The sequence below is a fragment of the Lissotriton vulgaris genome, chromosome 12, assembly GCF_964263255.1.
Source record: "Lissotriton vulgaris chromosome 12, aLisVul1.2, whole genome shotgun sequence".
Classification (NCBI taxonomy): domain Eukaryota; kingdom Metazoa; phylum Chordata; class Amphibia; order Caudata; family Salamandridae; genus Lissotriton; species Lissotriton vulgaris.
This window is the reverse complement of record NC_141700.1, coordinates 80774966-80790350: the sequence shown is the minus strand read 5'-3', so window position 1 is coordinate 80790350 and position 15385 is coordinate 80774966. Positions and strand designations below refer to the sequence as shown.

At 48.3% G+C, this 15385-nt stretch overlaps 1 protein-coding gene across 1 annotated transcript in view; it reads left to right on the top strand.

Moving 5' to 3' along the window:
• Nucleotides 1-15385, top strand: part of LOC147673382 (hepatic lectin-like) — a 33622-nt gene that overhangs the window by 3711 nt on the left and 14526 nt on the right. Inside the window, exon 3 of the mRNA XM_086947238.1 lies at nt 5287-5438. Coding sequence (XP_086803364.1) covers nt 5287-5438 — 152 coding nt within the window. The remainder of the gene's footprint in view (nt 1-5286; nt 5439-15385) is intronic.

Genomic DNA, 15385 nt, shown 5'->3' with positions numbered 1-15385 from the left:
GTAAGGTAGCGATGGCAGGTGTCAGGCTTTGGGAAACGATGCAGGGTTACCCTTTGTGTCCCATTTTGAAGTAAATCGGTTTTGATTTTAGGCCCACTTCTGTATCCTAAGCTTAGAGTCCGCTACCATCGACAACTGCCTTTCACCACGCCTCCCACCAACCAGGGAGCGCCCTGCGTCTGACGAGTCCCCTTCCTTCCTTAAAGCCAATCTGACTTCCTGCTCATTACATTGTACATCTCGAAAAGAGCTACAGAGGGATACAAATATAGTACTTAAGGGAATGTAATACCCACAAACCAGGAGGGACACAAAGTCGGCCTGGTTACAATGCCTGGGTTTTTTAATGATAATAATAATAATAATAATCGGGGTTTAAGAACTGGCATGATGGCTGCAGCACAGGGAATGTTTATTAAGGTAATGAAACATTAAATCGTAATAAACTCAAGACTACTTCGGATTAAAACAAAAGAATACAATTCAGATTTAAATTGACCGAGTGCGTTCGGGTGCCTTGCATCTCTGTAAACATAAGGTAGCCCTTTTCTAAATGTAATAGGGGCTGTAAAGGGCCTACTTTTTATCTAGAGAGGTCTGAGGGCAAAAAGGCGTGTTCTGTTTAGTCGACCACCAATATACATATACATCCAGTAAGGGTACACCACATAGTGCATCGAGGAGCACAGCAAGTCTAGAAGCAGCTAAACTACCCATGCAGAAATCTATGGGCGTTGTTGAAATTGGTTCCTTGCTGGAAGAAAAAAAGTATATAAAATTCACTTCACAAGACTACAACTGAATATTAATATCAACAATAGCAGTGGAGACGAGAGAAAACGATAAATCTAACAGATGGCTTTTACATGACAGAAACTGACTGACGGATAAAGTCTGTAGAGCTACAAGAGGCTACGAATGAAGTTGTTTACTTGTATGGGAGGTACATTTTGCCCACAAGACGACAACTGGGAAGAGTGGCATCACTCGGTTGTACACGAGTAAAGACCAAGCTCTTTTCCCAGATGGCAAAGCACTGGGAGGGCGAGAACATACAAGAAGTTGCAGATTTCTGGGCTTCTTTGAAGGCTTCGTGGGCTGAGGTGTAAAAGACAGCTGGAGCTCACACATGGCTGTCGAGCGCCCCTTAGTGTCCAGCTCAAGCTCAGAGAAAGTGTAGCAGGCGCTCTCAGGAGCAGCATTTTTTTCCACATTCCATAAAGTTTTGTGTCTCCCCAGAGCCCCGCACAGCTCCAAGAGAAACAGGAGGCAGAGAGGGGCAGGCAGCAGCTGAGGCCTAGGAGGGGCGGGGGAACTTTCCCTGCACCGACAAGGTTTCCAGAATGTGTCAGGGGTCATTATGATGGGACACCGGTCACAAGTGGGCAAACAGACATTTAGAGAGAGAAGCAATTAAATGCAGGACACTGAATAATGTAGAGAGTCTAGACATGCTGAGAACCATTTCTTAGAGGGGTTGCAGGTCGCGCCGCCTGTCCTGTGGAAAGACAGCCTAACTTGCTCGTCAGTGGCCAGTGACTGACAAAATGGTTCCTCTTTCGCACTCAGAGTACAGCACCATCAATGAGTGCGTAGGGTTCCGGTCCCCACCCAGGCATTCCACTGACCCCCTGTTTACCGACAGCCTTTGGTGCATGTTTACTTTTAGCCTTTCTGTTCTCGGGAATGCCTCCGCTTTCCTCTAGACGAGCTTAGTAGCCCCTGATCCCTGCAAGAGGAAGGGTGCCTTATTTGGAAAACAAAAATGGCCATTTTCGATGGCATCGCTTCCCTGCGCAGCCGGCGGCCGTATACACAGCAGGTCCGGAGGGGGTGAGAGGTTTTGGGGTCCGCACTTCTATAGAGAATGAAAACACTGCACCCTAAAATTCCACAGCTCCAGACAACAAGGCAGAGGGAGGAAATGAGAGTAGCCAACGTGTTATCTCCTGATTTCCGTGTTAAAGAATAAGGCTGATGCCTTGGCAGCATTGTTTTGAGGCACTGTCCGTTAACGCACTTGGCTGGGTTGTTTTTTTGTGGGGGGATTCGCCATTACCAAGAGCATATCACCCATAACCAGAATGAGGACGCTGTATGGATGTTGGAAAAGTGTAAACAAAGGAGGCGATGATGCACACAGGAGAACACAGTTTGTAAATCTTCTGGGGAGGAGGGGGGGGTGGTGATCGTTCTTTACTTTCCTCGGCCTCCGTTCACTCAAAAGATTTTAAAGTCCCACGTCGGTACATCAAAGAAAGCATACCCAGCTCCCCAATACCACGCTATGGAGTAGGAGCGAGCTGCTAGTGTCGTGAAATAAAATAACATAACCAACAAGGGAGAAGATTAAAAGTCAGCGGTAGTTAGCGACTGTGAAAGCAGGAAAGGAGTGAAACTGGACATGGTAGAGTACCATGTGGGATCATGAGGTCGTTACAAATAATAAAGAAAAGGAAAACAAGCTCTTAAAATTAAATAAAATAAAAGTGGAGGCAAAGTAAACAAGTCAGGTCCCGGGCCGGCAGCCAATCACAGCGCGGCCCGGGGAATGACGTCATGGGGGTGTCCCGGGCCAGCAGCCAATCACAGCGCGGCCCGGGACACACAGCAACAAGGGGCGAGACTTAAAAAAAGAGTCAGAAACGCCCACGATTCGCGTTCTGAACTGGAAAAAGTGATTGACAACGATGTCTTCCAATGGCTAGCCTCCATTTATGGAGCTAGCCAATGGAAGAAGGGGCGGGTTCAAGTCCCCCATACTGTTCTAACATTAGATTTCACCTGCGTGAAATGCTGCTTGCGCAGCTTTCGACAGGCGAAACATAAACAAACTCGGGCACCAACGACACCCCAAGATGAAGGCTACGCCCCACCTTTGGGCCCCCGCTACTAATTATGCAAGTAACCTGCAGGCACCGAGTTGAAAACATGACATTTCATGGCTGGCTCAGCCTTTCATCTTTACTAAGTCAATAAAAGGAGTACCACGGAGCTGGGTAACAGTAACACTTATTATTAAAGCACCAGCAGACGTTCTGGGGGCCTTGTTATCTGCTGCGTTTTCCTTTCCACATTCTGGAACACCACCTACCAAACAATGGAAAAAAGTTGAGCAACAAAGGTCAAATGTATTATGCCAACGGCAGACTAACTCCATGGTGGCTCATTCTTGACACGGATGACTAGCCTACTATGATTCTGCACGAAAGAGTGAATATATTAGAGTTCAGTTCACTTTCTGCAAGTAGGACAGCAGTCAGTGGGTTAAAAGCATGCTGCAGATATGTGGGAATGAAAGGTCACCCACTGCAAGTGAGCACCAGTTGAAGTAGCGGCCATTCATTGCTTTATAGCGCCTCAAAACTGCAAGCCTGTGACAGGAGGCACCAGACACAGCCCACATAACTGTCCTCTGTGGTTGCAGAGCAGTGACACGTCCAACACAACAACAAACAAGACGAGTGACCCGCCGCAGTCCTTAATCAAGAACATCTGCGAAACAACTTGCTGGCTTCTTCCGAGAAGTGTTTCGAGCACTTCCTAGTCGCCTGTCAGCGGCGGCGCGTGCAGCCCCGATTCCAGCGCTGACACACGCACGCACACAGCCTGCAGACACCGCCACCTATGCGTGCCCGCCCTCCCTCTCACGGGGGCGGCAGCCTTACCCCAGGGTGCTGATGAAGCCGTTTACCGAGCCCTCCGTGTAGAGGGAGACAATGTCTCCTATGTACAGAAAGCTGGACATTTTGTTAATCATGGTGGCTCATGTTCCCGGTGCTGTTTGCGCGCAGGCTCCTCTCGGCGGGGGTCGGCTACCCTGGGGCGGCACTGCTCACGGACGTCTCCCTCAGCAGCCGCGATGCATGCCCCCTCCTCTCCAGCTCTCGCCTTTCCTGGCTGCGCCGAACTCAACACTCTCCTCCCCCGGGGACAGAGGAGGAACTCGGAGCGGCTCAGCCTGCCACAACAACTTTCAACCTGCTGCAGACTTCCCTCCGGCTGCGGGCTACCCTCCTCCCAGCGTCTCCGCCCGTTCCCACGGCCGCACTGGCAGGTTGCACTTTGCTGCCCCCAGCACTTCTCACTTTACACCTGCACGCATTTTGTGTCCTAAGGTTGAAGTTTTGCCAAGGCAGGCTTCGCCTTGAACAATGGGGTGGGACGGTGACTGCTCACCTCCCACCAAGAGAGCAGCCAATGCGGAGGGCGGCAGGAAACTGAGGGAATGTACCTAGGTATGCCTTCCAGCCAATGCCTTACACAACCCTCTGTGTTAACTTAAAGCTGCAGTCCTGCAAAGAATGTTTACTAAATGCAGCCAGCTTGTTTTCAGCCTTCTCTGAGTTATGCATACTCAGAAGGAACATCTGTTCACGTTCTTTGTTTTGGATTCCTATCTCGTCTTTAATTTGTGGGAATATAAACAAGTCAGGTCCCGGGCCGGCAGCCAAACACAGCGCGGCCCGGGGAATGACATCACGGGTGTGTCCGGGCCGGCAGCCAATCACAGCGCGGCCCGAGGAATGACGTCACGGGGGTGTCCCGGGCCCGCAGCCAATCACAGCGCGGCCCGGAACACACAGCAACAAGGGGCGGGACATAAAAAAAGAGTCAGAAACGCCCCCGAATCGCATTTTCACGGGGAAAGCGTGATTGACAGCCAATCTCTTCCAATGGCTAGCCTCCATTTATGGAGCTAGCAAATGGAAGACAGAGGCGGGTCTAAGCCCCATAGTGTAGGATCATAAGATTTTACCCTGGGCGGAGCACCTGCTTCGCAGGTGCTACGGCCAGGTCGAAACCTAAAAATACTAAAAAAGGCTTCAATACACGGCACACTAACCAAGTGAATTTTTTTGCTGCATGGCAAATTACGTAATTGTCTACAAGAAAATTGTGCCCCATTCTACAGAGCTACAATTGAGGCTAAATGGTCTGAGATGGAGTGGGGAAGGCTCATGGATTGAGAAAAGAAACACTGTCTGGACAGAAGTATTTGGAGCAAAGCATACAGCCGCCAGATAACTGTGTACCTTCCAAAGACCTCCATTCGATAGTCCTGGTGGATGCTGGGATCACTACAGATCCTAGGTGCCGGTATGAAATTGGCCCTTGCTCTGATTTTCAGTTTTGGACTTTAAACTCCAGGCTGCTATGCTTAAACTCAGGGCCCTAGAAACACCTCCAACTAAAACAGAATGTGGGTTGAGCACCCTGAGGCTTCACGTCTGACACAACAGAAGTATGGTTGTTGGTTGTTCTCACTGTACTTTTGTCTCTCAGAGTTCTTCTACTGGGCCTGCCCCACAGATTGGCTGCCATACAATGGAAAATGCTATTTCTTTTCTCAAATCAGACTCTCTTGGAACAGAAGCAGATCAAAATATTTGACAAGTCAGGCAGACCTGGTTATCATCAATGACGAGATGGAGCAGGTGAGCTAAGATTTGGGTAATGCTTTGCTGTGATGGCTTAAAAGCATCTTCCATTGTATACTTCTGCTTCGCAAGTGTTGTAGTCTGCAGCATTGTAACCTTAATTGTCTTTCAAAATGAATATCTATAGATCAATTGCCAATCTATATGTCTCTCTACCAGCCTCTTTGTCTATCTTTGTAGCTATATACATACACATACACACCCGCACACACACACACTGTAAAATAGAAGACCTTGCTCGAGTCTATTAGCAGTCAGAGCTGATTGAGGCAAATTTTTGGGTGAGAAAATATGTAAAAGAGCCATTGCCTGAGCCAATGGTACCGGCTTTATGTAGTGAAGACATGATCTCCACTAGCAAACACTGAACAAGTACAGTCAGGGCAGCAGCAGAACAAAGGTTTTTCAGTAGCAGTGAAAGGTTCTTTAAAGAGACACAACTACATGAAAGCACAGAACAGTGACAGTGTAAGCTTTCCTCACACTCAAAAATCAAGTACTGCATCAACAGCTCAATCTTCTCTCACATAAAAAAACAGCAGCAGTGGAAGCTGCTCTGACAGAAACGCAGAGTAGATCCAACCTCTAACAACAGTGCAGGCTTCCATCGCACAGTACAGGTGAGGCAGAGATGGCTGCAGGGCACGTTTCACTCAAACAAAACACATGAAAGCAGGATTGTAAAGTTGACACACACAGACACCCGCACACACACAGCCGCTGTTAATGCTTCATTCACACACAGAATAGTTTCAGCACAAGCGACTGTAGAAGAAGCTTTCCTCGAAGTAACAGAATAGGTACCTTACTGGAGTCAGCCATGTTACACACAAAAGGTACAATAGCAGCCCCCAGACTTCCATGTTTATATACATCACATACACCACCAGCAACAGAGAGCGGACACGCTCCTCCCACACAGAACAGGTACAGCATTGGCAGAACAATGGAGCATAAAACTCACACATGCATTGCTCAGCACAACATGTAGAGTAAAATAAGTTGCTGGAAATGATGTCAGACATGCACACACACATGCACAGAAGCACACACAACAGGTTCGTTAGAGGCAGGCAGCGGCCATGCAAGTTTACAGCCTCAATATTAAGAGCAGTAGGGACAGCTCCCCCGCACAAACAGAGCAGGTGCCAGTGGCGTAACAAAACTTCAGGGGGCTCCCCTGCAAACTACATGGAGGGCCCCCCACCCCACATTCTCCGTGCCATTCTAGAGCTCTCAGGCCAGCGACCCGCCATACTGCAGGGGATGCGGGCGATTATTACGCCACTGTCACCAATACAGCCGTTATAAGTAACACTGGATGGTGGAGTTAAAGGTTGGTCTTAGTCTGCCAGCAGGCTATCATACGTGGTGGTCCATTCATTACAGGGTCCCTGCCATTGGTAGACCGGGGAAGTTTGCTCAATGTTAGGTGAGTTTTCTGATGATATACAACATCAGGCCCACTCATCGTTTAGTTTTGACAAAAGTGCATCCACTGCTCCTTCTCGTTTCTGTTTTAAAACATTAGACAATGTGACAATGCAGTATTTCAAAAGCAGATGTAACTACAAAGAGCACATTTTGATAATACATTTTTATTAGTAGACATTAGCAATCTTAAGAGGCATTGCATAGCTTCATACACACTTTGACCCCAATTCCATCACAGTCTCTCTCTCTCTCTCTCTCTCTCTCTCTCTCTCTCTCTCTCTCTCTCTCTCTCTCTCAGTCAGTCAGTCTCTCTCAGTCAGTCAGTCTTTCTCTCTCTGTCATTCAGTCTCTCTAAGTCAGTCAGTCTCTCAGTCAGTCAGTCTGTCAGTCAGTGTCTCTCTCTGTCAGTCAGTCGGTCTCTCTCTCTCTGTCAGTCAGTCAGTTTCTCTCTGTCAGTCAGTCTCTCTCTCTCAGTCAGTCAGTCTATCTCTCTGTCATTCAGTCTCTCTCAGTCATTCAGTCTCTCTCAGTCAGTCAGTCTCTCTCAGTCAGTCTGTCAGTCAGTCGGTCTCTCTCTCTGTCAGTCTCTCTCAGTCAGTCCCTCTCTCTGTCAGTCTCTCTCTCAGTCTCTCAGTCAGTCAGTCTATCTCTCTCTGTCATTCAGTCTCTCTCAGTAAGTCAGTCTCTCTCAGTCAGTCAGTCTGTCAGCCAGTCAGTCTCTCTCTCTCTCTGTCAGTCAGTCGGTCTCTCTCTCTCTCTGTCATTCAGTCGGTCTCTGTCTCTGTGAGCCTCTCTCTCTCAGTCAGTCAGTCTATCTCTCTCTGTCATTCAGTCTCTCAGTCATTCAGTCTCTCTCAGTCAGTCAGTCAGTCTCTCTCTCTGTCTGTCAGTCAGTCGGTCTCTCTCTCTCTGTCAGTCAGTCGGTCTCTCTCTCTCTCTGTCAGTCAGTCTCTCTCTCTCTGTCAGTCAGTCTCTCGCTCTCAGTCAGTCAGTCTATCTCAGTCAGTCAGTCTCTCTCAGTCATTCAGTCTCTCTCAGTCAGTCAGTCTCTCTCTCTCTCACTGTCAGTCAGTCGGTCTCTCTCTCTCTGTCAGTCAGTCGGTCTCTCTCTCTCTGTCAGTCAGTCGGTCTCTCTCTCTCTGTCAGTCAGTCTCTCTCAGTCAGTCAGTCTATCTCTCTCTGTCATTCAGTCTCTCTCATTCAGTCTCTCTTAGTCATTCAGTCTCTCTCAGTCAGTCCCTCTCTCTGTCAGTCTCTCTCTCAGTCTCTCTCTCTCTCAGTCAGTCTCTCTCACTGTCAGTCCCTCTGTCTGTCAGTCCATCTGTCTGTCAGTCTCTCTATCAGTCCTTCTCTCTGTCAGTCTCTCTATCTCTCTCTTCCTGTCAGTCTCTCTCAGTCACTCAGTCTCTCTCTTTCTATCAGTCAGTCTCTCCCTTTCTGTCAGGCAGTCTCTCACAGTCTCTCTCTGTCAGTTTCTCTCAGTCAGTCAGTCTCTTTCTTTCAGTCAGCCAGTCTCTATCAGTCAGTCTCTCTCTCTCTGTCAGTCAGTCTCTCTCTGTCAGTCTCTCTATCTCTGTCAGAGTCTCAGTCTCTCTCTCTGTGTCTCTCTCTATCAGTCAGTCCCTCTCTCTGTCAGTCTCTCTCTCTCTCAATCAGTCTCTCTCAGTCAGTCAGTCTCTCTCTCTTAGTCTGTCAGTCCCTCTCTCTGTCAGTCTCTCTCTCAGTCTCTCTCTCTCTCAGTCAGTCCCTCTCCCTGTCAGTCCCTCTCTCTGTCAGTCTCTCTGTCAGGCTCTCTCTCTCAGCCTCTCTCTCTCAGTCTCTCTCTCTCAGTCTCTCTCTCTCAGTCAGTCAGTCAGTCTTCCAGACAGTCTCTCTCCCTCTGTCAGTCTCTCTCAGTCAGTCATTTTCTCTCTCTCGCAGTCAGCCAGTCTCTCTCAGTCAGTCTCTCTCTCTCAGTCAGTGACTCTCTCCGTCAGTCAGTCTCTCTCTCTGTCAGTCAGTCTCTCTGTCAGTCAGTCTCTCTCTGTGAGTCTCTCTCTCTCTCAGTCAGACTCTCTGTCAGTCAGTCTCTATATCTGTTGGTCAGTCTCTCTTTCTCTGTCAGTCTCTCAGTCAGTCTCTCTTTCTCTGTCAGTCCCTCTGTCGGTCAGTCAATCTGTCTGTCAGTCTCTCTATCAGTCCTTCTATCTGTCAGTCTCTCTATCTCTCCCTTCCTGTCAGTCTCTCTCAGTCACTCAGTCTCTCTCTTTCTATCAGTCAGTCTCTTCCTTTCTGTCAGGCAGTCTCTCACAGTCTCCCTCTGTCAGTTTCTCTCAGTCAGCCAGTCTCTCTCTTTCAGTCAGCCAGTCTCTCTCTATCAGTCAGTCTCTCTCTCTCTGTCAGTCAGTCTCTCTCTGTCAGTCTCTCTCTCTCTGTCAGAGTCTCAGTCTCTCTCTCTCTCTGTCTCTCTCTATCAGTCAGTCTCTCTCTCAGTCAATCTCTCTCTCAGTCAGTCTCTCTCTCTCTCTCTCTCTCTCAATCAGTCTCTCTAAGTCAGTCAGTCTCTCTCTCTTAGTCTGTCAGTCCCTCTCTCTGTCAGTCTCTCTCTCAGTCTCTCTCTCTCTCAGTCAGTCCCTCTCCCTGTCAGTCCCTCTCTCTGTCAGTCTCTCTGTCAGGCTCTCTCTCTCAGCCTCTCTCTCTCAGTCTCTCTCTCTCAGTCTCTCTCTCTCAGTCAGTCAGTCTTCCAGACAGTCTCTCTCTCCCTCTGTCAGCCTCTCTCAGTCAGTCATTTTCTCTCTCTCGCAGTCAGCAGTCTCTCTCAGTCAGTCTCTCTCTCTCAGTCAGTGACTCTCTCTGTCAGTCAGTCTCTCTCTCTGTCAGTAAGTCTTCTGTCAGTCAGTCTCTCTCTGTGAGTCTCTCTCTCTCTCAGTCAGTCTCTCTCTGTCAGTCAGTCTCTATATCTGTCGGTCAGTCTCTCTTTCTCTGTCAGTCTCTCAGTCAGTCTCTCTTTTCTCTGTCAGTCTCTCAGTCTCTCTCTCTCTGTCAGTCTCTGTCAGCCAGTCTCTCTCTCTCAGTCTGTCTCTTTCTCTCTCTTAGTCTCTCTCTCTGTCAGTCAGTCAGTCTCTCTCTCCCAGTCAGTCTCTCTCTCTCCCAGCCAGTCAGTCTCTCTCAGTCAGTAATTCTCTCTCTACCTCAGTCAGTCAGTCTCTCTCTCTGCCAGTCAGTCTCTGTCAGTCAGCATTTCTCAGTCAGTCAGTCTCTCTCTCTGTCAGTCTCTCTCAGTGTCTCGCTCTCAGTCAGTCTCTCTCACAGTCAATCAGTCTATCTCTCTGTCAGTCAGTCTCTGCCTCTCACTCCCAGTCTCTCTCTCTCTCTGCCAATCAGTATATCTCTACCTCAGTCAGTCAGTCTCTCTCTCTCTGTCAGTCAGTCTCACTCTCAATCAGTCTCTCTCTCTCTGTCAGTCAGTCAGTCAGTCAGTCAGTCACACTCTCAATTAGCTAGTCTCTCTCAGTCAGTTTCTCGGTCAGTCAGTCTCTCGGTCAGTCAGTATTCAGTCTCTGAGTCAGCCAGCCAGTCTCTACTCTCTCTCCACTCTATCCACTCTCTCCATGCTCTCTCTCAACTCTGTCCACTCTATCTCTACTGTCTCTCTCTCCACTGTCTCTCTCTCCACTTCCTCTCTCTCTACTCTCTCTCACTATCTCTCTCTCTCTCTCTCCAATCTCTCTCCACTCTCTCTCCACTGTCTCCCTCCACTCTCTCCTCTGTCTCCACTCTCTCGCTCCACCCTCTCTCCCTTCTCTCTCTCTCTCTCTACTCTCTCCACCCTCTCTCTCTCTCCACTCTGTCTCTACTCTCTCTTCACTTTCTCTCTCTCCACTCTCTCTCCCCCCCTCTCTCTCCACTGTCTCTCTCCACTCTCTCTCTACTCTCTCTCCACTCTCTCTCTCTCTCCACTCTTTCTCTCTGCTCTCTCTACACTCTCTCTCTCTCTCCAATCTCTCCACTCTCTCCACTCTCTCTCTCCACTCTCTCTCTCCACTCTCTCTCGCTCACTCTCTACACTGTCTCTCCACGCTCTCTCCACTCTCTCTCTCTCTACTCTCTCTCCACTGTCTCTCTCCACTCTCTCTCCACTCTCTCTCTCTCTCCACTCGCTCTCCACTCTCTCTCTCTCTCCACTCTCTCCCAAAGTAGTGTGCATTCCATGAGCGTCCGCAGAAATGTTTCCAGGCGGGAGCACATTTTTAACTTCATCCCCCTTGCACCCTTCTCCCCTCTGCCTTGCACCCTTCTCCCCCTCCCCCTTGTACCCTACTCTACCTCCGCCTTGCACCCTTTTCTACCTTGCACCATTCTCCCCTCTGCCTTGCACCCTTCTCCCCTCTGCCTTGCACCCTTCTCTTCTCCGCCTTGCACCCTACTCCACCTCCGCCTTGCACCCTTTTCTACCTTGCACCATTCTCCCCTCTGCCTGGTACCATTCTCCCCTCTGCCTTGCACCCTTCTCTCCTCTGCCTTGCACCCTTCTCCCCTCTGCCTTGCACCCTTCTCCTCTCTGCCTTGCACCCATCTCCTCTCTGCCTTGCACCCTACTCCACCTCCACCCTTTTCTACCTTGCACCATTCTCCCCTCTGCCTTACACCCTTCTCCTCTCTGCCTTGCACCCATCTCCTCTCTGCCTTGCACCCTACTCCACCTCCACCCTTTTCTACCTTGCACCATTCTCCCCTCTGCCTTACACCCTTCTCCCCTCTGCCTTGCACCCTTCTCCCCCCTGCCTTGCACCCTTCTCCTCTCTGCCTTGCACCCTTCTCCCCCCTGCCTTGCACCCTTCTCCTCTCTGCCTTGCACCCTTCTCCCCTCTACCTTGCACCCTTCTCCCCTCTGCTTTGCACCCTCTCGGCCCCCCACCCCTCTCCCTGCGGACCCCCATGGTGTGTTCTAACAAGAGTGCTTACCTTAGGGCACCATTTTGCTTCCTCATCCCTTCTCATATGAGGTTTGCCCTGGAAAATGCGCTCTCTGGGGGCCCCCACTACCACCCTTGTCAGGGTCCTGAGCAGTGCTCTGTGCTGTCTCCTGCTCTTGCTCGCTGGGGCCTCACCCCATCCTTGTCCCTGTCTCTTCTCTTCTCTTGTGTGGTGGGCTTTGCTTATGGAGAGGAGAGAGTGGGGCAGAGGGAGGGGGGCGAGGGGCTGCCCCTGCTTCAGACCAGAGGGAGAGAGGCTTTAGCGCCTCTCTCACAGTTCTCAGAAGAGCTGAGGGGCCTGGGGCCCCCTTCATTAACTGTAGAGAGTGGGGCCCCCGCACCGCATTGTGACGCCCCCTGGCAGGTGCAGCTCATGCAGCAGTAGGAGGGGCTTCCATAGACAGCAGAAGAAATGTCTTATCCCTGTACAGAGATATGCACTGCACATGAAGCATCAGTGAAAGCTCCCCTCTCACAGAGAACTAGCAAGCATTTGCAATGCAATAGGGCTCGCATTAGGAAAGTTTGAGCTATTGATATTGTAAATGACAACATTTTTATTCATGTTTTGTTTTTGAAAATAGCAAAATTAATAGCTTTGTCATTTACAATGTCAATAGTTATAACTTTCGCAAATGTGTTACCTATAGCATTTGTAATGCAGTATGTTTTGTATTTGCGTGACATATGTATTAATATTACAAATAACAATGGCTTTTACATTTTTTTTCAATTATTAATACTTAAATAAAAGTTATTGTAATGTATAATGGTAATAGCTTAAAGTTTTGTAAATAATCTTCACAAATGTTATGTTCAGTGTATTTTATTGTGACGAAAATCCAAGAACAGAAGTGAAATATTAACATCTTTTTGTTACTTTTGTAATAAAGCTTGAAACATTGAGAGAACATATTTGAACCAGGTGTTGTTGAATGGTTGCACAGGTTGATGCTGTGGTGGCGCTGAGTGATGTAATGGCGAATGAGTGATGCTGTAGCGCTCAGTGATGCTGTAGTAGCGCATAGTGAAGTTGTGGTGCCCCTGAGTGATGCTGTGGTAGTGCGGAGTGATGCTGTATGCTATGCTATGTTTTGTTTTGCTATCCTATATTTGTTTTGTTATGCTATGCTATGTTTTGCTGTCCTATGCTTGGATTTGTTATGCTGTCCTATGCTTGGATTTGTTATGCTATGCTATGCTGTGTTTGGTTATGCTATGCTGTGTTTTGTTATGCTATGCTATGCTTTGCTATGCTATGTTTTGTTGTGCTATGCTATGTTTTGTTATGCTATGCTATGCTTTGTTGTATTTTATTATCCTATGCTATGTTTTGTTATGCTATGCATCTGTTTTGTTGTGTTTGGTATGCTATATTTTGCTATGCTATTATTATTTTTTTTTGCTATGCTATGTTTTGTTAAGCTATGCTATGTTTTGTTGTGTTTTGCTATGTTTTGTTATACTATGTGTTGTGTTTTGTTATGCTATGTTTTGTTCTGTTATGCTATGTTTTGTTATGCCATGCTTTGTTTTGCTATCCTATGTTTTGTTCTGTTATGCTATGCCATGTTTAGTTTTGCTATCCTATGCTTTGTTTTGTTATGCTATGCCATGTTTAGTTTTGCTATGCCATGTTTAGTTTTGCTATCCTATGCTTTGTTTTGTTATGCTATGCAGTGTTTAGTTTTGCTATCCTATGCTTTGTTTGCTTATGCTATGCTATGTTTTCTCGTGTTTTGCTATGCTATGCTATGTTTTGTTATGCTATGTTTTGTTGTGTTTTATTATGCCATGCTATGCTTTGCTATGCTATGTTTTGTTATGCTATGTTTTGTTTTGCTATCCTATGCTTTGTTTTGTTATGCTATGCTATGTTTTGATATCCTATGCTTTGTTTTGGTATGCTATGCTATGCTGTGTTTTGTTATGCTATGCTATGTTTTGTTATGCTATGCTGGTGAGGGTGTGTGAGTGTGGGTGAGGGTGAGGGGGTGTGAGAGTGTGTGAGGGTGAGAGGGTGTGTGCGGGTGAGAGGGTGTGTGAGGATGAGAGGGTGTGTGAGTGAGTGAGGGTATGTGAGTGAGTGAGGGTACGTGAGGGTGAGGGTGTGTGAGGGTGAGGGTGTGTGAGGGTGAGTGAGGGTGAGAGGAGGTGTGAGGGGGTGTGAGGGTGAGGCGGTGTGGAAAATTGGTGATGACAGCCCTGGGATCAACTGCTGGCTGACTCAGCAGGTACACCATATCTGCACTTGCCACTCATCAGTTACATAAGCAGTTCACCATGTTTTTAAATACATTCACAAAGAGGGCAATAAATCCATTTTACGAACTCAACTGGTATGCACTAAATAAATATCCCTCACAATTCCACTATCTTTCAATGAAAGACTGCAAAAGCATGGGATCGCCACAAAGCAGCAGGTGGTGAGTCACAAAAAGGTTTTAAAAATAAAACCTGGGCTACAAAAAACAATAACTAAAGACCTCACACTAGTTAACTAACCACACCAAACAACTGGCCACCACTACCTGATGTCCCGCTCTTGTCCTTGATTTGAATTTATCCGGACTTTATAGATGGTACATCTGTTTTACATCGCCGAAGCACAATTGTCCTACAGGGCGGAATATGATCTTTCAAGCATCCAGAAACCCATATTTACAATACTTATTATGTATTTTGAATAATATAGTCATGCAATACAACAGCTCAATTCAGCTGATGTTAGATAAGACTACAACTTCCAGAAAGCATCTTTAAACTGGATGTGAAGCCTGGAATGGAAGCATATGTCGTTAATGGGAAAGGAATACACAGGTAAGTTAAAAGAAAACATTAAGTCGGGCCATATTAGATGCAATAATGCTGCACCTACACTCTTACCTGCCCTGTGATGCCGGTGATGAGTGCTACTTTCCTGGGCTTTCCGTTGCCCCCTGGGGAACCGCTGACTGCAGTGCCGGAGTGCTGGATTTGGGCCATGATGGGTGGGTTGTCGGAGCTGTTAAAGGAGGGCACAGGTAGGAGCACTGCGAAAAGGCTGGCAGGTACAGGTGTGATGCGTGCAGGAGAGAAAGCCGGCGTGCAGGCTGGTGTGTAATGCAATATTTCCACATAACGGGGGGTTGGACTGATGGAGGCCAGGTGTCCTAGTGAAGCACCAGTAGCAGGACGGGCATGGGCGGTGCCACTCCGGGCTGCAGGTGCGCCAGGGGTGGGGCAGGCAGGAGAGCTGTGGAGCCGTGCACCCAGCACAGGCTCCGCTGCTCACAGATTGAAAAGAGCCGCTCCGTGGCATAGATCCTAGAATACTCATTTTAGCACCCACAACAATACCATCTGCGCCCCAGGGTACTGTACACCACACCCCCTCAACATCGGAGTATTGGGATAGAATAAAAGCAGCAGATGGCACCGGAAGTTAACTGTGACACTGCTGCTTCTACAGCCAAGTAGTGGGGGCGGGGTCAGGGGGTGTTATCGGAGTCCGGTGACGCACCAGTGCTGGAAGGCACACAGCGCTTCTGATACAAAGAAAGGCGCTCTCGCTCG